We start from the raw sequence: 23,356 nt of genomic DNA, 5'->3' as shown, positions 1-23,356 counted from the left end.
TTCCAAGATGAAACAATATTAACGTTTTCATTTTCCTCCGAAACAAATTGTGTTCATGACAAGTTTATCTCTTTATCACTTATTATCGATAAAATTGCGAATCATAATAAGTAACTGATTATCGGAAAGACTGCTTTACAAACCTATATAAATTTTATAATGATCTTAACATTTCCTTTTTAATGTACATAAGGTGCTATTTTCTAAATATTTACATTCGTTATTTGCTTAAGTCTGTCTAAGTTAACAACAATTATCGCGAGTAACTTTAATTTAGTGAAAGACTAACAAGCCTACGGTTTAATAGTTGTAGATTTTTCTAAAGGAGAAGAAATTGAAAATCAATACATATGTATGTTTAAGGTAAGAAGGAAATGTAATAAAACATGAAACAAGGTAGCAATTTCTTAAAAATATATATCACTTTCTTTATTTTTCTTTTGCAATATAATCCTCGGAATAGTATTTTGTTGCGAGAGTTGGATGCTTGCAAATTTTTTTTTTTTTTTTTTTCATATTTATAGTAACGCAGTATCCACGTCGTGAACAGTATGCTCCGTATTCCTCGTACCATTAGAAACTCGTGTTTTTTCGCTGATATCCACACGTGACCGATAACCAATTGCCTTGTTCTTCGAACTAATTACATTCTTACGATACATTTGCAAGAATGCTTTGCATTATTTAGCAGTATGTACAGAAAAAACGGGACCGACAGTACTCGAAGTTGTTTGAACGATGACCAAGAATGCAAGGTACAAACTTTGGCATATGGTTGTCATCAGTGTTACATACTGTCAAAGGAATTCTAATGCACAACGTGTGTCGCTTGTGTACAAGACGCGTCCCTAAAGCGTAGATCAGTTTTTATGCGATAACTACCGAGGATTTACAATACTTTTGCGAAGTAGATATTTTTTTTTATACATTTTCGTAAAGCTACATATCTGCCGTTACGATACAAAGTTTAAATGATAAGCGGAACAAGATTGGCAGCATTTCGAAAGTGAAAGATCAGGACGATCGCTGTGGAGTGCACGTTTCGATTTTCCGCTTATCGGTTCGTTTCACTTTCTCTTTTCTCTCTTTTTTTTTTTTACTAAGATTAAAAAGGGGCATAAATTAAGTTTTCTTCGTATCGATGATAAAATTTGCAGCTTCCCTTAAATACGTCCGACGCGTAACTCCCCCCCCCCTCTTCCTCTGTTGCATTTTAAATTCATTTTACTTAGAGCGCTACTATAAAAATGGCTGTGCACGCTTTCAAAATTCTTTCATAAAGTCACACACTTAACACTCCGCACGTATCGTGAAATTGTGAAAAATAAAAAAGTAGCTTGAGCAAAAAATGAGGCGTAGCATACAGTACATGTTATGAGACCACATAACGTGCTTTGCATTACGTATAGAACACTTACACTAACAGGACAAAAACGATTATCAAAATCTCATCGATGTCCCGTTGACTAGCCGAATATATATATATATTTATATATATATATAAATACACTATAGACAAGTGTCGAGAGTGAATTCTGAGCAAACCCAATAAAGCGACCAGTAGAAAAGGTGAAAATAATGTTTATCATTCGAGCACCGATACTGCTAAACAATAATCGTTTAGAATATATATAACTTCATATATATGTATATATAAAGTTTTACAACCATGGTCAACTTTTGTTTAGCCGTTAATAACGTTTCTTGTTCGTATTAAAATCGATTCATCCATTTCATTGAAATAATTTAAACGGCAAATAAAATCTTTATAATCCTTTTTGCGACACAACAAATTTTCTTCTTTTTGTTTCTCATATAAATAATTGACAACGTAAGCATCGATGTTAGGCTTTACTCGTGTCTAATGCCACATATGGATAAAAAGGTACTGAAATTATGTAAGTGCGTTGCCGGTACGATCGTGGTCACTAAATTTCGTGTAGAAAATTTCGAAAGCACGTCCTGGACGAAATTCGGCCCCGGTGAACTACCGACCTTGTAGAAGATCCGCAGGTTGCAAGTCGGATTCACGGTTTGCGATCCTTTCGTGAGCTTGCACAGTACGTACTCGAACGCCTCTGTCAGTTCGTTTGCAGTCAGTTCTGTAGAGGGCAGGTTCGTTTCCGTAGCTAGATTACCAGTCGAATTAGATGAACCTAATCCAGAAACATACACATTTCTCTTTACTTTATCTAGAAAGGGAAGAGAAGTAAGGAGTAACGATCGTGGAATAGTATATATACCGGTGGACATGTAACACACTATGGCTGAAACGTTATTCTCGTAATTCCACCTACGCCTTATCGCCACTTTGAAATTGCCTACGCACTTTCCAGTCTCTTCGTCTGTAAGAAAGCGAAGCTTTTCAGACCACTGTTCGATAAAACCGTGCAGTACCATCTTTCGTCTACTCACATTCGAACCTATTATTATCTCTATGAGCCCAGACACACCACTCGACCTGAGCGCCACGTGGAAGGTTCGGCACGACAATGTAGTCGACGATGGCATTGTTCGTTCGTTTCTCCCATTCCTTTCGTGCCTCCGGTATGTAACTAGAGTGAGTCAAAAAGCAGATACCTTGTACAATGTCCCTGAGCTGCGTATTCGAATCCATGGCTTTAACGATACGATCTATGTGCCTCAATGTTAGGCGGCATTGCCTTTTAATGTTCAAGTTCAGGATAGTCATACTACCAGGCACCAATGGTATTTGTCCAGCTACAGAGATAATGTCACCCACCTGTCAAACAATTATTCATGTATTTAACAAGCCTCGGCTGCGACAGAGCTAAATCTCGATCTACCATTACTTCTATGTATTCTTTTCTGACAAAAACGTTACAGATTCGATACTGGTATTCAATGTTACGTTACTTAAATTCTTAACTGCTTATTCTGATTCTAGGAAAACTTGATTTTGTTTACCTCACACTGTCGTGTTTCTTTGTAAACCAGATGTGTGTGCGTGCGCGTACAAATGCGCACATACACACATATTGTCTACATATACACACAGAGCGCGCACGCAAATTCGTTTTTTTTTGTGTTTTTTTTTAACGGTAGTACACTCACACGAACGGCTTGAGAGTAAGGACCAATGTTCGCCGGTGCCCAGTGACTTATGCTCTGAACGTGCATCGTGTGTCGTTTATGAACTTTCTTATCACCACAGTCTTGAGTTTCTTTATAGGCTATAGCGTCAAGCACAACATGCACATTTAACGGACACTCCACGCATACACGGACCGGTGGATTTACTTTGCTCAGACACGAGATGTAAGCTTCGTTTATAGATATGTAATTCGACATATCTTTTATGTACAACGTTACAGCAACGATGTCCGATATTTGAAGGTTCTCCTTTTTGACTAGACCTAAGCAATCGATATGAGAGGGTCCTTATCAATCATCGTCGAGGCAGGTGGCGTGTGTATGTTACGTGGAGGAAAAAAAAAATTTAACTGAAAACTGACTTAAAAGACTCAAAGTTTACCTACTGCTTAATTTCTCCAATGCCTCTCGCATCGCGGATTTCGCATCCGGATGTTTCCCGGCGATACCGCCAAACCAGAACCAGCCGGTTTGATTCTTATTTACCACCGGCGCGTCTGGATAATCCTCTTCCTCGTATAAAATCTCCATAGGGCTCGGCGGGCTAAATTGACCTGCATCGGTTTCAGACGTTCGTTAATTTCCCGCTTAGCGAGGTGGGATCGTATCATTGTTCAAGCACAATACCAGAATTCGACGTTTTCAGATTGCTGTCGGCGCAATCGTGCTCATCGTTCTCGTCTTCCGACAAATTGCAACCGTCGTGCAATTCGGGACCAATGATTTCTGCGATATAGTCGGATGAGCCTTTAATAGGAACATTTTTTAATCTCTCTTGTAATGTTAATCTTTCTATCCCGTCCTGTAGAATTCGTCGTTTCGATTATTTGCGGGTTCGCTGAAGGGATTCTTCAAAATAAAGAGACAATAAATTTCACTCACGTTCTTGTACTGCACGCGTATCTTTTTGAAATTCAGATATCCGACGGGCGCTATGTTGTCGTTCGAATGCACTACACTTTCATACTCGTCTCTAAAATGATAAAGAATCCATATAAAGACGCGTGCTTGCTGTCGGGCGCACGTTTATGATAAATTCTGCGACATACATTACAATACTTTTACTAAATAACGGACAATCTAACGTGAAGGTTTCGTATTCCCCTCCTTCTCCACACACATTGACACCATACTTCTCTTTCTATAAAAATATTAAGCAATCGATGTAGATCTATATGAAATTTGTTTCGAACTTGGAGAACTTCCAATGTATGATTCGGTTGAGGGAAGTTAATGTTTACGGGCGAATTAATCACTCAGACATTTTACTTACTATTTTGGCAAGATGGGATTGCATTTCAGAAATCGATTTACCCAAATGCCTCGGTTCAAGGCCTAACGCCGCCACTTTGATTATAACTGCATTTACAGAACTTCCTATCATTTCTTTTAACAATTCGTCTTGATCTCTTCTCCATAAATATGATAGGGAAACGAGACCTAAACGACTACACCTGAAAAGAGACTTTTACTGTTAGGTATTCCTATAAATACTAAGTCGGGAAAGAATCTTGATATTCTGTAGCGTGTAAACTTCGTTTTATAGTAATTTCATTGAAATAATTACACATTTTCCACACGAATTCGTTGATAATCACTCAGAATGGCTCCCGACGAAACAGCGTCTATAGTTTCTTTCTCCTGAAAGGAAGAAAAGAATTATTCTACATTCATTGCTCGTACGCCCGGCAATTAACGATCATGTTAACACGTGTTTACCTTCACTTTACTTAACAGCCTAAAGAGATCTTCAACTTCATCATTCTCTGTCGGATAATAATATTTCTCTTGCATCTTCGATCTACCGAATGTTGGCTCACGATATATCGGCAGGCCAATAGCTTCCGCGATATATTCGACACCCTGATATCCAACAGTTTGAAACATAAATGAATCTAGTTCGTCTAAAAAAAAGCATTTGTCCCATCAGTATCGAAGCCGGTGGATACGAGAGCTTGTTTCTTTTAATCATTTATCAATTAACTGACATCGAACTGAACCAGCATACTATTGATACATAGAATATCTTGCGACAAAAGTGAGGAATATTTTAAGGGACAGTACTATACTTTATGCACATAGAACATGAAAATAATTTTATATATCCATTATTTTACCCTTTCCAACGGGATATAAATTGGCTAAAGCCACTATATCATGGCCTGCAGCTATACATTGCATCATATTAAAGCAAGAATCTTTACCGCCACTGACTAGCGCAACAACCCTCATGTTTCTGCTTTTAAGCTCGAGAATATCTCAAAATATTTGTCAGGAGCTTAGGGTACAGATAAATCTGAACGGATTCTTTCAGACAATCATCTGCAATGAAATCATTGGAAAATCAGTTGAAAATAAAAGTGCTTTTATTATATTATTGACAAATAAAATATATGAAATTTCTTATAATAACAACAAGGTGGAACTACAAACTATCCTCTAGATACCATATATACAGCTAAGTACATACAGGTGCATAAACAACTAGCAGGAGTCTATATCGGATACAAATACGTGCACACATCAAAGTTAACAGTTAGAAAGAAAAAAAGGCAACAGATTTACAAAGACCTATCGTCTCGTTCACAGGGCAAACGATATGTATAAATTAACAAATTATTTACAATCAGGTGTAAGGGGTTGAGTGGAATAAAAACAATGTACATAATTATAGGACTGCATGGACACATTTAGGATTACACATGTATATGTTGCTTGCAAATATACATTAAGCCAAAATTAAATTTACGAAATACATACACACGTGCGTTTCTTGCACGGCTTGGCTTATAAATAATACAATTTAGACGTTAAACAGACCCTGCGGAATATCGCGGAAAATTAAGAAATACTTCGGCTCCTCGTTTTCCCTAGATCCATCGTGTTTATCGAGAAAAGGAGCCCGCACGTTGCTTCTCGAGGCAAGATCGTACACGGGGCAGAAAAGAAAAGGGCACCGGATATTCAATTTAACTTATTAATACGTGTAACAATTGGCTGGTGAACAAAAATTAATCACTGTACTATTCTAAACGATAAATGTCACGGAATTCGGGAAAGATTCTCGATAGATCGGAAGTTTTCCACGGGAATGTCGCGGGGCTCGACGAGGCGAGGCACGAAAAAATATCCGGTCTGTGGGAAATGTTAGAAAAAAAGATCAGCAATTATTAAAGAAAAAAAAGGAATACCTACGGAGAGATTTTTTGGTTATCGCCGATCTCGGCTAGACGAGAGATACTACGGAATGACGCCGGGCAACGAATCGCACGGGGAACGTGAACGATAATTTCGGGCTTATGTACGCTAAAATAAACTCTAAATTCTCAACAAATGTAATATTTACATTAAATAGGCGACGAAAGTTCCTTACACGGCAAAATCTATCAGAGACTGCGATTGCTTGATAGTGGCGCCTCTCGCTGATAGAGCATTCAACATAAACCGTAGAATTGAGGTTATGACTTATTTTAAGTCTACGATTCTTCATAATGCCCATTAAGCGAGCCCATTCCCAAATCCATACGCGCCGCGAACCATATTCTTCGCGGCGATAGTGCTCCGTTCGAAATTCTCTACATTTCCCGTGAAAACAAGCGTCGCCCGCGAGAGATTCTCAAGTGAAACTCGTGCGACCATACCTCGTGACATCATCAATGTATAGGATGGATATATCGATGTCTCGTTATTTCAATCTGCTTCTACGTTATATTCTACCCGATTGTGTTACAACTTGAGCCAAATTGTAATTATAATTTTTCTTGCATCGCATACGGTTCCTTGCGCGCCCTTCTACGTTTTTACGTGCCTTATAAAATACAGATGTGCCCTATAGCGTCGATCAAGCGAATAGCTTCAAATGCCAAGCGTGCATTTGATCGTTTCAGTTTCAAATAGTTTCCAAATTCGTGCTTTTTCCAATTACATAACTTCGTGTTGTTTGTTTATTAACATTAACGTCACTTGTTTAGAAATATAGTTTACGTATTACACTCGTCATCGTAGAAGTATATCGTTGAGACAAATACCACATACAAATGTTTCTCGTGCCAATACGACAAAGTATAATCAGGATGCTCGTATATTTTATAATATAATGCAGGCTGGGTACCAAGAAATATTGTTTTCGGCTTAATGGTGATGGGAGAAATATTTCGAAGTCAATTAAAAAGATATAAATTTTTCTATAAAAATATTTACGACACCCGCTAAGGATTAAAGTTTCGTTTGTTTTAATACGCAAGATATTGTGGGTGCATTTGAAAAATTTAGATCGGCTGCAATTGGGAAACTTGTTCATAAGGGTACGAAGTGATTAACGAAGAACTGGTTCCTTGGGGTATAATTAATTTCGAAATACATTGAAAATATACGTTGCCATCTTTACTTAGTAAATGGTCGACCAATCAGATCAGTTTTCACAAGCGGCCATTTTACTTTCGCTACGGTCGCACGAAGCGCGAGTCAGACTCTACGGAGCACCGTGTAATCGCAAGCTACCGCTTGCATCGTAGGTTTCGTGGGTATTCCGTGCGAAGGAGGCTTTACCAGCGTGATTATCCGACAGAACGTCCACCGTACGAAACTTTGAAGATGGTTTTGGCGGAAAGGAACTCGGAAAATGTTAGAAATGGACGAAGATCCAGGGGCCCCAGCCCCAATGGACAGACGGAATCCTCGAGCGAAGAAGACGGAGGTACCAATTTCATATTGCATTCGAATTATGATAGTAATTAATGAGATCTTCTCAGATGATGGCTTGATCGATCTATCGCCAATGTAGGAGAAGCTTAAGCTCGAGTTTTCCTTTGGAAGTTTGCATATTTTTCTATTGATCGGACGCGAAAATCTGTCCGGATCTTCAAACAGCGCGCCCCACTTTTCCTCTTTTTAAGTTCTTCCCATATTCAACCCAAGTCCTGCGGATATTTCTATCAAACAAATTCGAATAATTTCCTTCGGGATCATTTAAGTTTTACCATCTTCGCGCCCTCGCGAATTCAATTTTATTATTTAATCGGAATTAACGAGACGTAAGTGAACATATAATGCTTGTATGTGTTCAGATTGTTAGTAAACGTGTAATATATACGGGAATGAAGTGTTAAATAAAGGGAAGACCTCCCAGTGTGATTAAATTTACGCGAGGCGACTATGCATCTTTTGTTTTAACTCCAAGGCGATGTATAGTTCTCGTGCTAACTAAACATCATTGTGTTTAAAGTTCCAGCAGAGAAAATACGCGTCGGGCGGGACTATCAAGTTATCGTTCCAGAATTTGTTCCAGTTAACGGTATGTTGTTCCAAAGGAACTATCTGCTTAATTTTTACCCAGACGTAAGACCGAAGGACGAAAGCATTAAATGTAAAATTCTGCGACTGTTTCAACTTTACTAATTGTAAATTTTATATTTTAGAACGGCGATTAGATCAATGCCCCGATAGAGCGCTACTCGTGTGGTCTCCTACTACCGACATACCCGACCAGAAATGTAAATACAAATTTGCTTCGTCGTATAATTTATGTTTCATAGTACGTCGATCATAGAAGAAATCTTTTGTTACAGTGGACGAGTATATTATATTAGCAAAGGAAAAGTATGGATATAATGGAGAACAAGCTTTAGGAATGTTATTTTGGCATAAACATAATTTGGAACGTGCCGTATTAGACTTAGCTAACTTTACACCATTCCCAGACGAATGGACAGTCGAAGACAAGGTTCTCTTCGAACAGGCTTTCCAATTCCATGGGAAAAGCTTCCACCGCATTCGACAAATGGTAGGATCCGTTTGCCTGGAATCTAAATTCAAACGAATTACAAAATCTGTTGAATTGTAAAAACAATACCCCCCCCTGAACTTTATGTTCGCAGTTACCTGATAAATCTATCGCCAGTCTTGTCAAATACTATTATAGTTGGAAGAAAACACGAACTAGAACGTCGCTGATGGATAGGCAAGCGAGGAAGTTAACGAGTGGTGGAAAGGAAGGGGAGAATGGTAGTGAGAATGGGAGCGAATTAGGTTCCAATACGGACAGCGAATCGGAAGAGAAAGTAAGATATATTTCTGCAAAATCTTTAACCGCAGCATGCACTAGAAATTTACGAAAAGTCGATTCTCCTCTCTCTCTTTCTGCAATACTATTTGCTCTCGTAAGCTATTACGGAACATCTGTCTGGAGGTGTTGTAGCAAATAGAGACATAAAGATCGTGTTATTCACCAGGACAGAATAACGAATTCGTTTTAGTTGCTCGTTTAATTTTTTATAAGTCTTGGAGCTTTATGTTTTCATTTTTGTTTTGCCACTTCTCCGCGGAATGTATTTTAAGTGAATTAACATTTATGCTATTGCGTGTGGTAGTGTTCTCCTCTCGCTGCATCTTAATGCCGTGGCACTGGCTTAAAGACGTACACGTACACGTGTATACAATGTGCAAATGATTTATATGCGTATACAAAAAAAAAAAATAAGAAAAAAATGTATCCACACGGCAACGTATTCCATGTGGTGAATGAGACAAAAATGACAAGGCCACTGATCTATAATTGGTATGAAATTATTAGGTCGAGAATAAAAAGTTAAATGCAAAATGAATTCGTCTGTGTGAGAAAGTTGGAGCTCGAGAAAGTATAGAACTGATATGTTAAGTCTCTTTATTAATACCTTATGTGCTTGTATTCCGCGGTACAATATCAGCAAAGATTTTCTCTGAACTACTTCAAAAGACCAAGTGTACTCTGCATTAGTTGTGCGAACCTACAGTTTATTTGCGTTATCGTTGTGTCGTATGTGAACGTAAATGTGGAACGTTCCAGAAATGGACGATCCACCGCGGAATACGTCGTGGAAAGAACCAAGCTGTGCCAGGAAGCCAAGGCACTGACGCCAAAGCCCCATCCGACTCGGAAAACGCCCCTCAGGTTCAGGTACTCAGCCTAAACCTTACCCAGTCGCATAGCATAGTATGCTTATTATATTTTGCTATTTTGTGTCTCATATTTATTTTCTCTCTCTCTCTCTGTTATACGAATCTCTTTACTTTAATAAGAACACTGTGAACATACGAGAAAGCAAGAAACTTTGCGCGTAGACGATCCACGTGTTAGCAGATTCGATAGGCTGAAACCTAACTGAGGAAAAAAATTTTGAAGCACAAGAAGTATCTAATATTAGGGAGACATGCCTCGCGAAATTATTCACTTGTACAGAGATCAGCTTCTTTTTTTTCTTTTTTAATATTGCTCGAGAGAAAGTTCAACGAGACCGTAGAGATGTGAGAACTTAGTGCTTCTGATTTTTTGAGACAGGCCGAATTATACGCATCCCGTTAGAGTTCTCGATAATGTGTCCGTATACATATTTGAATATTTTTCTTTTGTGAGAAATCCTTCCTAAAGATTAGCTCGGTTCCATGTTGAGGAATTCAAATGGACGGAGAGGGTGGGGGGGATTGCCGGACTTTATTCTAAAAGGGTATTATGTGTTGTAGGGCTCGTGTAGCAACTGTGGCGTTGCTTGTCATAGTGTTCGTGCGACGCCGAAAGGACACGCGTGTCACAGCTGCTATCTGCACTGGAGGTCAGTGAGTGCAAGTAAAATTAAATACCAGTAATTAAAACAATTCTCAAATCTTCTCTCCGAATAAGAATGTTCATACAGGGGAGCACAAGGGACGATATCTAGAAGCTTTGCTTAGCACAGTAACGTATCACTCATACGTAAGAATGTATGAGCATTCTTATAGGTGCGCTAGCTAATGTTTTTCACGGACTTTGATTTCGAAGTACATCATAGAATCAGACTCATCCTTCAGCGAAATAGTAAAGTACATTGCAGGCTTATTCGAATGATTTAGGCGAACTGGTGTAGCGAGACCGTTAAGTTCCATGCCAGGCCGTACGAATAAAAGAAAACCACCTCGCGGCCTGGTCGTTAATCACGACGATTTAGCAGCATTGGCTGGCCAACCGAATCAAGCAAACAACAGCTTACAAGCAATCGACACAGAAATTGTTAGCCTAAAACGCCAAGTACGTTACGACAAGCGTGTGGATACATTTTTTAAAAGAAAAAAAGAAAAAGTTAAAATGATATGTATGTCAATGCTCGACCGTAAGATCTGTATTGATTAAGTAGTATGTTTATTTCCGAACGCGTAGATACAATCAAACAAGCAACAAGTAAGCGCTTTGAAACGTAAGACGACCGATGGTATCGACGATTTGCGGCCACCGGAAGTGTCGAGCCGTATAAATGCCCGTTGGACAAACGACGAGCTGCTGTTGGCCGTTCAGGGCGTTAGAAAATATGGGAAAGACTTTTCCGCGATCGCTGATGTAATTGGAACCAAAACAGAGGCGCATTTGCGATCGTTCTTCGTCAACTACCGGCGGAGGTATAACTTAGACGCAGTTTTGAAAGAATACGAAGCTGAGAACGGTCCCATACTGATCGACGACGAAAAAGAGGAAAAGGTAAAGCATGTTTGGTCGAATGAATAATCCGTACCGTGCAGATTACTCAGCGCCTTGTACATTTGCCTCAGATGGACGTGGATCAGCCAAACGAAACTGCGGAATCATCTCAAAAGACGAAATCATCCGTAGGCCTCGGACAGACGGCTAAATAACAAATGAGTATACTTTTGAGTACGAAACGTGAAAAGAATAATCACAGGCACTTTGATAATCGATAATGTCGTAAAAAGAAGGTATTTGTTCATAATTCAGTTTGCAATTTATTATTCTTAGTTGTATTACTTTGGCGGCTCTACGGTGGTGCGATTTTACGTTAGGGGCACCAAGTGCGAGGCACGATTCTCATTGGACTTGTGCTTGGTAGAGCGATCCATGTAATAAATATATGGATGAATCACTACGTGTATATACATATATGCATCTCGGAGAAAGTGTGCTTATTTTGTTAGTGTAATACGTTTGTGTCTGTCTGAAATGGGATTTTCATTAAGCCATCCGAAAGAATCGTGGCACCATTAAAGACATTAGCATATGATTCTAAGAATCAAAGTAAATTTCATTAAGTTTATTGCATCCAGAGGTATAAGCATTTTCGATAGCGTACATTGTACGTGATCACCTGTGGAAATATTTTGTTCTTTTCTTTTCATTCGCGAGTAATTCAATTGTATTCTGTAGCACGTAATATTTCTAGGTATACATAAGGGACGTAAAAGTCCCGTTTTGACTAATGAAAGTAATTTAAACAAAAAGGATTACTTGTTTCAATTGAGAGAAGATTCAAAGATTAATAATGGATGGAGAGTCGATAAGATTGTAAAAATATTTAAAAAAAAAACTGATATAGTTTGCATCATTAAGAAAATCATGTATCGCTTGGTAACACCTATAAACAAAGCAATTTATATACCTGAGAAAATTTAATGACAGTTTCGTGTGCGGATAATCAAGGTATCTTGTGACTACTTCATTACTTCAACGATTCTTTTTACCCGTGCTCAAATATTACCTAGACATCGTTGTAACGTTTCGTCGCTGTAATACTGCTACGTTCGCAATAATTCGAAGTTCTGCATGCATTTTCTGTCGGTTTATCTTTTGTACGCGTAATTATTTATAGAATTGTTTCTAAGAAATTTCAATGGTTTATGTTACGGAACTTAGATATAAAAGGAAAATATAGATAGAAGGAAGTATGAGTGAGGCAACCACTTATTTTACATCTGATTTATGTGAAATATCGTCGAAGCAGTTTTAATACTCCTCTCGTAGCTACATAAGATTTCGATGCCGGATGAGAATTCTTGTATTTGTGCCTATGCATTTCTGGCCGTACAAAAGAAATTTAAGGAATACAAGGTTGTAAGTTGAATAAATATCTCTCTTTTCCCTCCCCGTTTCGCTTCGCGCTGAACCGTGCGTACACTCGACCTCCGGTAACGATAGAAATTCTCTGAAAATCAGACAATCTTTCACTCTGTGCAGAAACAAAATAGACGAGGAGGGAAGAGAAGTTTCCATACTTCTTTCGACTTTTAAACTCTCAGAATACTGATCACGATTACGTGGGACGGAACGTATTCAGCAAAGAAAGGTTAACGCACCCGTTACCGAGTTATTTTATTTAAAATATGAGACAGTAACGATTGTGTTAAGCAGTTTGTTGCTAGAGGAACAATGCTCAACAAAAGAGGTACAGATTCATTCAAATTTTAACAAAAGAAATGTTTGATATTCTACGAAGATACATCACAACGTGAGTTTCTTTTACGAGTTTTATAGAATAACAAATTTGAGGGGTTGGAAATTGTGCCGCAAGAAAGATATCAAATTAAGGGATATAAATATATTTTTGTGGCTTGCTGCTACGTACTCGATCAAGTTGTATAAAACGAAATAATGGTTCCTGATGTTTCTATTGCATTATGCAAGATTATGTAACGAAGGCACGTAAATATATTAAAATTGTTCGTATTATGAAATAACGGTGCTTCTGTACTTACAAGCACAAGCTTTTCTATTACAATATAGACGTGTACCTCACTTATAATAGAGAAAAATATATGAATAATTTTACTGGGGCGAATCCTTGCGAGAACGAGGAGAAACTGTTTTCGAAGAATCTCCCGAAATAGTTTATTGCTCGTGCGGTGTTAAAGATTCGGGTTTGAAATTAACATACCTTCTTTCTATACGCCCTTGCCGCGCATTAAAAGTAAATTGAACGTGATCGCATGGAAAATCTTCTAAACAATCGAAACCGACCGGTTTAATTTTGTTCGGTTTGAATGAAATGGTTATTGTTAGGCAATATTTCCAAGAAACATTGACTTCCAATAATTCTTTTGGCTCCTTTACGGTAGGACATTGAACCTCGAATATGTATAGCTTTTAATTATAGTTTCACCTGTACATCTACATTTACTATTAATAGCAATAGTAGTAATACCGTTAGTTTAATGTTTGTCTCTAGGTAGTGTCGACTACTTAATGTTAACAGAAACACTCGCAAGCGTGTGCGCACGATTTGTTTGTCGAAAGATGTTACTCCGGAAGATGATTGTGAAATTAGGCACGCCTTAGCAATTATTATAGAAACATACTTTGATGTAAATAGAAACGATCACCAAAGAAATTTATTGTAATCGTTAGCGACATATCACAGAGACGGATCGATCAGTCTCTAGGACTATCTGACCGGACAAGTAGTTTGGAACTTGAAATTGAAAAAAAAAATGTGTCTTGGGGTCAGAAGCGGACAGCAAGTAATTTGGACTTATTCTCTTTTAACGTACAATATTTGATTTTGACGATAACTTAAATGATTGCAAACAGCTCGAGCATTTAATAAACTGCACCTGCGTGCGAAGAATCTTCTATCATTCGATCCTTAACACGGAATCATGCTCCGATCCATATTCATCTTCTTCGTTGGATCATGTAGTTTTAGTACGTGCAATTCTTTCACGCGCGAAAGCACGGCGCAGTGTTCAATTACATTATTAGGTGTAAGCTTGTCGTAGCTTGAGATCGAGGAAGGAAGCTGCCTTCGAATATTCCCACCGCGCGGCTACTTCTCCCGCGGCCGGAAGGCATCCTCTTTCCTCGGTTCTTATTTAATTACCGAATGCATTTAAGGGAGGGACGACGCGCAGTTAGCGAATAAATGTTTCAATTTGAAATTGAAGTTTTGTAATTTTTTATATACCGCCGAGATATGTTTATTTGTGTAAGATTTCTCAAGTGACTCGCCAAACACGTCGATACTACACGATAGTTTTAATTTATATGGATAATAAGGTCTCTGGATTCAGCAATCGAATGAAACGTAACTTCTTCGAAGACGTTACGACGGCAACGAATTTGCCGGACTTATATTTGATATCGCGCAACGGTATGGACTGTAGATACGATATGAAAAGTATAAAGAGGGATGGACATATGAAAGGTTGAACAAAAAAAAAAGATTTCGCAATGTGTAATATATTCTATGATCGTTCAAAATTTTCTAATATTCTGATACGATTGAATGTAGCATAATGTAAATATAAAGTAATAAGCTTTGTGAATGTGTACACATTCGTATGTCCGTAAGGTGTACAGATGTATTTATTCAGGACTATTAAATATCTCTTGTGTATTTTGATGGATTAGAAAGCATTTATTTCGGGATTCCTATTGACAAGAATTAGTAGCCTTTAATTATAAAATGCTTCATCATAGCGTATCATTTATTCAGTTATAATTGTACATTATTAACATCAGCTGTATTCCTGTATTACAATTCTTTGCTTCCTTAATAAATAATCTAAGTATTTAGTATTTAAGACAACTTCTAAATTAGTACGGTCGAAGCAACATCTTTCTTGGAGCTGGTACTTCGTCTCAAGCTTACCCAGCGTATCGATAACATTCTCATTATTGTACTCCGCGGCGCTGGTACTTTCTATAGAGCGCTTGTCGCAACTGTATTTGTTTCGCTGCGCGTAGTAGAAGCACAGATTTAAAAACTTGGACTCTTCTCTGTATAAAGGATTGTCGTCATGGTAGAAAGGATTTTCAATTGTTATGTTGACGTCCAAGTTTTTAATACTGTGCGCGAACAATTTTACAAAGGATAGGCTCGTATCCTTATCCCTGAAGAATTTCGATCGATCGAGCATTACTTCGGATAACAATGCATGATATATATGTTCGTCATGTTTCAGAAGGCTGTATTCAGTGCTAATTGTTTGTAAAACATGTGCCCTCACGCTGCCCGCGATAGCTTCGCGTATCTCCGAGATCTCATCTTTCAACAATATCAAACAGCAATGCAAAATTGTTAACTTATTCCTACTTGTTAGTCCTACGAAGTGGCGAACTGAGAACTGGACAGATTCAACTGCCATTTGTCTCGTGTGCTCTTCTTCGTGAATGCATAAGCTGAGAACGCGAGACAACATCTCACTTACGAGTGTCTCATTCTTAGAAAACATTAATATTAATACAGACTTCAAACGCCATAAATTAGAATGTGTTACGCTTTCTTCTACTCGAAGAGATAAGCTTTCCAGTAACTGTCCAATACGTAATCCACTTATATCTGACAATGGCAAGTGTTTCAATGCTCTCAGAGCGTAATTCACCATTGTGTTCAGAAGCAAATCATTGCAGTTATGTTCAGTTAATAGCAAACGTTCAAGAACAATCTCCAAAACTGGTGCACAGAGCTCTAAGTGATTTAGAAACGATGTACTTTGATCGATGCAACAGGAATCCAAAATTCTGCGTAGAACTTCAATGTTAGTACTACTCGTACGTCTAACGCAGTCTGCGTGCAATTTCGTAGTGAGCTGAATAAACTGAAAGAATCCTGGCTGTGTCTTCTCAGAAGAGAATACAGATGTACCTTGATCGAAAGGAAATACATCCGCGGCACATATTTGTTTAGAAATGGACTCTGAAAGTTCTAAAGATAACGTTTCCAGCATGTAGCATATTTGCGGATTATTGTTCTCTTTAGGCGCATCGCTCCAAATTTGTAATATTCTCCGAAGCCGTAACAACTCTACGCACTGCTCCGGTTCGTGGTTTGCATAGTCTACAGCGTCTGAGCACGAATTTATATTGCTCGCTTCAACGGATAATTTTTCTTTCAGATATTTTATCGTCAATAAATAACCGTGTATGAAATTAGTATCTCGGCAGGAAGAAACATCACATCTGAGCCTCGCGATCTCGGATTTGATGCTCAGAAAAGCTGTCATCGCAGCGTACGCCTTTGCAGCTAAAAGTCTGACATACAGGACCGGATTCTTAAACAAGATACGGAGCGAAGCTTTCGCTTTTGATACAAACTCTTGCGACGAATAATCGACCAAGTTGCAACCGCCGCAAGAGAACTTTGAAACGAGTATAAGGATGTGCACGATATTCGAATGTAAATACAGCGCGTTGGAGAAGCTCATGAACGTCGATGAGAAGCTTTGCAATTCTTTCATAATGTAATCCGCGAGCACAGGATAGTGCGTGACAAAATGATTAATAGGGTATCCATTTCCAAAGTCCAAAGCCTCGCCATAACTTTGGCCCACCAATCTCGGAACTATTGCGCCAAACAACTGCAGGCTCGCATTTCTGCAAACAATTGTAATCTTTATAATCGTACCGGCACGCTTTAGTTTGTTAATTTTATCTTACATTGCCTTGCATAGGTTTACGCAGCGTTACCTTATGGTCCACGTTTCAGACTCCAAGTATTTGAAACAGGTCAATGAAATCCTCTCCATGTATGGAAGTAACTGTGCATGTATTTCTTTATCCGCCACTAAAGCACGCAAAAAATGTAACCGTCTTGCCCACGGAGAGTCATGTTGGGATTCTACACTTTCCTGCGGAGCATCCGAGGTGTCCAGCAGGTCTAATAATTTTTGTACCGCGAAATGTAGAAGTGGCCTGTCACTTCGATTATCGCTTACGACAATCCTGTGAAACATTATTGACAATCCTGCGCCTCTTCTAGTGATGTTTAGAGAGTGCATATCGTCGTTTTCTAAAATGCGCGACGCGTGTAGTTTTGGTAAATCACAGTACTTGGCTTCTTTGCACAAACATCTGCAATTTTCAATTAATCTTGATCATGAGGCTATTCAAGTAATTATTCTCGTTCGGAGTAAATAATACCTAGTTAAATGTCCTATTGCTGTACCAGCAGCCTCCACTACACCTTTGTGTCTACACTTGAGTAATACAGTAACTATAATATTAGTAGAACACTTGACGGTTTCATCCGAATACATTAACGTTCCTATTTCACAAGCTATTTCGCAGGAGATCTGAATAAAAAATATGTTCTGTTGCAGGTGTAATGTTACACTTATTCAAAGCAGATAGGAAAGATTAAGGCTGCACCTTCAAGGACATCCAAATGCAGGAGACGAGAACTTGATGGGCAGGAGTTAAATTCAATTCGTCAAAGTTAATACTGTCTACTTCGCTATTCTTAATTGCTTCGTCGATGGCTAATCCCATTTCCGCAAACGATGATGAATATTCTATAAGCAGAGTTACACTTTCACTTTCCAGAAAACATTTGCCAAGCTCTTCGGATTAAACGAGACGTACCTCTGTTTTCAGATTTCGAGGAAAGTATAGCTAAAAAGAAGTCGGTAGCATCCTTCAAGAGATATAGTATCTTTTCAATGAATTCTGAAGTTAAGCAACAATATTCTGGGCCGCTGCGAAAGGTAATCTTCAATAAAGCAGTCAACACGCCATAAAATGGTTTGTTCTGGACGATGGCCTTTAGTATGTCGGCCTTCATCTGTGTTAATTGGCCGGCAGCTTCGTCGAGCAAGAAATCTGAGTATCTCGAATGCTTGTAACTTTTGTATCCGTTTTTATCACATATTTCAAGAGTACTTTGCGAAACGTCCAAAGGTACCCAGTTCGCTAAAATTAATACAAGAGCCGCTCCACTTTCGATTTCATAGAACTTGGACGAATTACAGTTTCGCAGTGCCACCCTGTGTATTACCTAACAAATAGTTTCTGCTTAATTACCTTTCTCACGAAAGAAAGACGTTAAAAAGAATTAAGGTGCCGAGTAGAAGCGAATACTTCCTTACTTGCTTCTCCGAATCAGTCACAATATCCTTATCGAAGTAGTCAAGGATAATGGAAGTAGCCAGTTGCTTAACATCAAGCGCAGAGTCTAATACAAGCCGCAATAAAGCAAACAAGCTTGTGTTATTCGTAAATTCCCAATGCTCGGTCGCCTTTAGATGCTTTTCCAGCAACAAAGTGCAGGATATATTTTCAATATTGTTGGACTTATTAAATGCGCTGGCATTGGTAAAAGAAAGTACGGCCTGGTATAAATTTAAACCAAGTATTTTTCGTTGATAACAGGAGCCAATCTCAAAGCAATCCAATAAAAATTCATGCAACCAATGTGTGATATAGTATACATCATCTACACAATCTGGCTTAGTGTTACACATTTTTAAAACATTGGCATAGAACACTTTAAAGTACTTCACTATTCCATCTCTCATACGCACTGACGTGCTGTTCGCGTTGTGCCATAAAAAGTTTCTTATCGTAAAGAACTGATCTCTGTTTTTATCATAAAGATCGTTTACTTGGTAACCGTTTATGGCAAAGCCATTTAATCTCACAATATCCATGCCATGATTTATATAGTACTCGACTTTCGGTTGCTGTGGAAGATCGATATGCATTTCGCTAGCCATTCTCTGAAGATGCGAATGAAGAAAGTGTTCGTCCATGTCGTTGGTCAAATCCCATAAGTATGGTAAGATACTTCTGTGTTTCTTAATAAATGGCTCGAGCCAATGTTTGCAGAGCAACTGAAGAGCATTGTGATTTTCACTGCAAGTTTAAAATTCATATTTAATTCCCAACTTCTTATTCCATCGTGTACACAACTCTGTAATTAAACTCACTTTTCTGCTGTTCCCCAGTGATGGAAAAGATAATTGATTATGCAGCCAAATGATTGCTTCCACTCATCTTCGCTTAGCTTCTTCACGACAGCAATATAAACTTTCGTGCCCGCTGAACGCAAGTTGTATTTCGTTAAGCTAGTGCACAGGGGCAATAAGAAATCGCGAGAAGTCATAACTCTAACGTTGTCCCAGACCTCGCAAATCTCTGCAAGTATGTCGTACTTTATTTCGTTCTGCCAAGAAATTGTATCAACGCAATGCTTGAACGCGAATGCCAGGTATCCATTGTACTTGTTTTCCATAATTTTCAGGTACATATTAAAGATGGATATTGAGTTTTGTTTACTGATCTCGTTGATGGCGTTACACCAATTCGAAAAGATGATTGCCTCTAATTTCTCCTCTGTTATCGAATTACATCTGTTCCAGAAACTTGTATCCATTGTTCTACGCAACCACATGTGCAGTACTTTGTACGCGAAATGAGAATATTTAGTATATTTTATACAATGCTCGCATATAACATCGAAGATGAGGAGACAAACGTCGTCAGAATATATTTCTTTATGATTCACTTGTAAATATCCATGAGCGCAAATTAACTTGAACAATGTAGCCTCGACGGTGTCGTATCTTTTATCCATAAAGTACAGGTCGTTAGAGTTAGACTCTAAAAAGTTGCTTAAGGTATCTTTCAGGGGAACTAAAGTGTGTTGCATCGAGAGTAAAGCAAAGAATGCGTGCGAAGCTAACAGGGCTCTCTCCCTTCTTATACCCGCATTTGGGATAAAGATTTCTATAACGTGTCTGAGAACTGTTTGCCATCCTTCCAAATCTTCATCGTTCCACGATTGTTTGCACGGCGAAGCATAGTTTATCAATCTCTGAAAAATGAAAGGTACGATACTTTATGATTGTAAATGCAACGGAAGTTAATTAGCGCAAACAACTACAGAATTATTGTCGTGAAAAATACTGACTCTGAGAATCACAGTATCCTCTGTGCATGTCTGAAGCTCGTTGATTAAATGATTCAATTCCGTATCTTTTGCGCACATATTGTTACAGTAATTCAGCGACAGACGTTTTAATTCAATAATTGCGATGTTACACCCCTCAAGCGTTATTTTAATTTTTGCAGTTCCTGTTCCCTAATCATACGAATTCGGATTTGTTGATTGGAAGTCGAAAGCTGCTTTCGTAGCAACTTGTGCAGGGGTATCAGGCTTTTCTGTGTTATTTCCATCAAAGCTACACGTCCTGCAATTAACAGGTAATCATGTTTATTTCTCAGCCTTGTTTCTCAGTGGTTATAGAAGTAACTATGATATAATTAATTCCTGCAAAGCCACAAAAGATCTCAAAAAATTGCCAGTCGAAATGTAAAAAAAGCGTATTATTCAGCAGCCAATCAAACTAGCTTTCCACTTAAACTGTTCTATGTACCAAATAATGAAAAGAAGATAAAATAAACTTCTAGTATAACGGATTAAGGATTTTCATACAATACAATGAGACAGTGTCGTGTTATTTTTAAGCATTTGTTTTTATTATAAGTAACAAAAATAGGAAAACTTAATTTAAAAACAATTCAATAACTATTAGTTGAAACGTGGTAACTTATAAATTATAACTGCTACATTAGTTCTATATTTTATGCTGGATTTGACTCTTCAGGAACGTACCCCCCTTGCTCTATTTGCTCTTTGAATTTCAAGTACTCCCGCTTACGATCAAAGTGTTTTACCTAGTGAAAAGTGATAGAAAATGAAAATTTCATTAAAAGGGTGGAAGCATTGTATATAGCGGAATTACACATTACTTCTTATCGATACATCTTGCAGTTATTCGCATGGAAGTACAGATACTAATGTCCTTTAATCCTCGAGATAAGAATAATCATGCGATGTACAGAACTTACCCATAGAGCGGGACAAAACTTTTCATACTGTTCCCTAAATTTCTTGCACTCTGTGTCTGGTTTACCTTCGTCTAGACACTTCCAATAGTCGTCCCTACAGTTCCAGCATTTCGTACGTTCTTCTTTATTCGGGAAAGACATTCTAAAACAATTTCATCTTAGCATCGATCCTTTCGACACCTATTTCATTCTTTTTAATGCTATACACATTCAGTGAAACTACATGTGTGCAACACTAGGACAGATTCCTTCCTCCATTTCTTACAGTGGTTTTGTGTAAAGTCATTTTTCAAGAAAGACAGAATTACAATGTGAGAAATGGAACATGATAACAGATACTTACCTATAAGAAATATCTTGTAACTGAAAGTCTCCGGGGAATATATAAATTTTCACTGATGATTTCGAGATGTATTATAAGCACTTATTTTTATAGAATCGAAAATAAGATCCTTAAAATAAAACGAAAAACGATTACATAATCTGGTGGCATGTGCAACGTGCACCTCAAAGAAACGATTAAGTGGGGAAAAATTTCATTCATTTAGAAACATTGAAACGGTATGTAAAATGCAACGCAAGCGGCATGAGATTTAAATTACTTTTTCATTCATCGAATATTAGTCGCACAGTAGGTTACTTATGCAAACGCGTAACATTATTTTAAGTAATATAACAATTGTTTAATTTGTAATTATGTTAAAGATATGTACAGAAACGTAGAGTAGAAGATGGAGTTAAATTCAATACATGTATACACTTACATTATATGAATTATAAATATTTTATATCCGCAGTAACATAGGGGAACTGCGACTAACCTGTTTATTCGTTTTACTGAAAGAAACTGCGAAATATTGTGGTAAACAATAATATTAGGTTTTACGCCATTTATATTAGTTTCTGTGGATCGATGAATTTTTATTTTACATGCTGCAAAATGCGACAAAAGTCTAATAAGTACAATTCATAGTGCCTCTCTAGAAATGTAATGTTATCTTTGTGGTGGGAGTACAAAACTTATTGTTTCGTATTGAAAATAGGGTAAAAAGAATGAAATTTTAATTGAAATATCCTGTGAACATAAAAGCACATGGGTTTCTCGAGATCTACGATAGATTTCTTAATTCCAAATAAATTAAACAAAGCTGAACTCAATGTTGCCAACATACAGCGTTGTGGGGAAATTCTTTTGGCCTGGCAGCCGTTCACAGTAGTGCCGCACATGCTTGAACTCCCCCACCAGCCCACCGCTCTTCTCATATACATTTTGTAGGCCTTGGGAAGGAGATATTGCCGTGAAGAGGGGTTCTTCAAGAGAGCGGCTGTTTGGGAGGAATGGAAGTCCGATTGGTTAGATTAGGAGGTGTGACGATACTTTTTCAGGTCTGCTATGCAGTAACGCCTTAACAGCAGGGGTTAAGGTTTCGACCAATGCAATTCACCCCACAGCTAGGTACTGTTCTGGGCAGAAAGCCTCCACGCTAAAGGGTAAACGCTTTTTCAAAGAAATTGATACAAATATTCGAAATTTTTTAATAATTACATACCAAATAATATACAAATACTACAATTTATTATGGTTCGGTAAATTTCCTCACCACCTCAGGGGTATTACCGTGGCGCGTTACCGTTTGAATCACAAAGTGGGTGGTTCGCCAATAGCCCTATCATCCCACGTAATAAAATAAAATAAACATATAACAAAAATAACAACAATGTGATCAAAACTGAAACCAAAAATAACAATGATATGGGCTGCCTGAAAGAAAATAGAAATAATCTTTGAAATAAATGGAATAGAATGTTAAATCTTGAAATAGGGTACTAATCAAATAAAACAAACTAGGGTAAAGGACCCAATTACTGACACCTAACCAATTA

General features: G+C 38.0%; 3 protein-coding genes across 13 annotated transcripts; 1 reads left to right on the top strand and 2 right to left on the bottom strand.

Annotated features, from left to right (window-relative positions):
• Positions 1 to 403: 403 nt before the first annotated feature.
• Positions 404 to 6,612, bottom strand: LOC143377697 (uncharacterized). Of its 6 annotated transcripts, none has more exons than XM_076829300.1 (13): positions 6,461 to 6,612; positions 5,232 to 5,436; positions 4,834 to 5,018; positions 4,682 to 4,755; positions 4,388 to 4,568; positions 4,164 to 4,255; positions 3,997 to 4,087; positions 3,742 to 3,916; positions 3,501 to 3,668; positions 3,076 to 3,377; positions 2,416 to 2,743; positions 2,244 to 2,345; positions 404 to 2,156 (listed from the first exon to the last, which is right to left on the bottom strand). In XM_076829300.1, the coding sequence occupies exons 2-13, from the start codon at positions 5,344 to 5,346 to the stop codon at positions 1,852 to 1,854; spliced, it is 2,118 nt and encodes a 705-aa protein (XP_076685415.1). In that variant the 5' UTR covers positions 5,347 to 5,436; positions 6,461 to 6,612; the 3' UTR covers positions 404 to 1,851. The 6 variants fall into 6 exon arrangements, with proteins under 6 accessions (XP_076685415.1, XP_076685420.1, XP_076685419.1 ...); XM_076829305.1 differs by having other exon boundaries at positions 5,319 to 5,436; XM_076829304.1 differs by having other exon boundaries at positions 6,488 to 6,504.
• Positions 6,613 to 7,444: 832 nt separating this feature from the next.
• Corest (REST corepressor) lies at positions 7,445 to 15,249 on the top strand. 5 transcript variants are annotated; one of them, XR_013087393.1, is made up of 11 exons: positions 7,445 to 7,810; positions 8,339 to 8,407; positions 8,532 to 8,606; positions 8,682 to 8,896; positions 8,991 to 9,173; positions 9,938 to 10,084; positions 10,612 to 10,700; positions 10,978 to 11,152; positions 11,282 to 11,596; positions 11,668 to 11,832; positions 12,294 to 15,249. XR_013087393.1 is itself a non-coding variant. In XM_076829307.1 (10 exons), exons 1-10 carry the CDS (start codon positions 7,708 to 7,710, stop codon positions 11,749 to 11,751), a joined length of 1,455 nt encoding a protein of 484 aa, XP_076685422.1. In that variant the 5' UTR covers positions 7,446 to 7,707; the 3' UTR covers positions 11,752 to 15,249. The 5 variants fall into 5 exon arrangements, 3 of the variants coding, with proteins under 3 accessions (XP_076685422.1, XP_076685424.1, XP_076685423.1); XR_013087392.1 differs by having other exon boundaries at positions 7,446 to 7,810; positions 11,668 to 12,961; positions 13,085 to 15,249; XM_076829307.1 differs by having other exon boundaries at positions 7,446 to 7,810; positions 11,668 to 15,249.
• A 47-nt stretch (positions 15,250 to 15,296) lies between these two features.
• Positions 15,297 to 22,618, bottom strand: LOC143377694 (uncharacterized). 2 transcript variants are annotated; one of them, XM_076829294.1, is made up of 9 exons: positions 22,237 to 22,618; positions 20,532 to 20,811; positions 19,549 to 20,435; positions 18,709 to 19,474; positions 18,206 to 18,617; positions 17,993 to 18,135; positions 17,765 to 17,916; positions 17,312 to 17,695; positions 15,297 to 17,218 (listed from the first exon to the last, which is right to left on the bottom strand). In XM_076829294.1, the coding sequence occupies exons 2-9, from the start codon at positions 20,607 to 20,609 to the stop codon at positions 15,361 to 15,363; spliced, it is 4,680 nt and encodes a 1,559-aa protein (XP_076685409.1). In that variant the 5' UTR covers positions 20,610 to 20,811; positions 22,237 to 22,618; the 3' UTR covers positions 15,297 to 15,360. The 2 variants fall into 2 exon arrangements, with proteins under 2 accessions (XP_076685409.1, XP_076685410.1); XM_076829295.1 differs by having other exon boundaries at positions 22,294 to 22,618.
• Positions 22,619 to 23,356: the final 738 nt, after the last annotated feature.

This window comes from Andrena cerasifolii, chromosome 16 (genome assembly GCF_050908995.1).
Source record: "Andrena cerasifolii isolate SP2316 chromosome 16, iyAndCera1_principal, whole genome shotgun sequence".
Lineage (NCBI taxonomy): Eukaryota > Metazoa > Arthropoda > Insecta > Hymenoptera > Andrenidae > Andrena > Andrena cerasifolii.
This window is presented reverse-complemented; position numbering and strand designations above follow the sequence as displayed.

Bases quoted from the DNA above. Each gene is read 5' to 3' on its own strand.
- LOC143377697 (XM_076829300.1), bottom strand. From the start codon at position 5,346: ATGAGGGTTGTTGCGCTAGTCAGTGGCGGTAAAGATTCTTGCTTTAAT. The intron at 3,669-3,741 runs GTATTGTGCTTG...AAACCGATGCAG, and splicing joins TCTGAAAACGTCGAATTCTG to GTCAATTTAGCCCGCCGAGC. The intron at 2,157-2,243 runs GTATATATACTA...TTTCTGGATTAG, and splicing joins AGTGTGTTACATGTCCACCG to GTTCATCTAATTCGACTGGT.
- Corest (XM_076829307.1), top strand. From the start codon at position 7,708: ATGGTTTTGGCGGAAAGGAACTCGGAAAATGTTAGAAATGGACGAAGA. The intron at 8,607-8,681 runs GTAAATACAAAT...CTTTTGTTACAG, and splicing joins CGACATACCCGACCAGAAAT to TGGACGAGTATATTATATTA. The intron at 10,701-10,977 runs GTCAGTGAGTGC...CGAATGATTTAG, and splicing joins AGCTGCTATCTGCACTGGAG to GCGAACTGGTGTAGCGAGAC.
- LOC143377694 (XM_076829294.1), bottom strand. From the start codon at position 20,609: ATGTGCGCAAAAGATACGGAATTGAATCATTTAATCAACGAGCTTCAG. The intron at 20,436-20,531 runs GTCAGTATTTTT...TTCATTTTTCAG, and splicing joins AGGATACTGTGATTCTCAGA to AGATTGATAAACTATGCTTC. The intron at 17,219-17,311 runs GTAACGCTGCGT...AATTGTTTGCAG, and splicing joins TCTGAAACGTGGACCATAAG to AAATGCGAGCCTGCAGTTGT.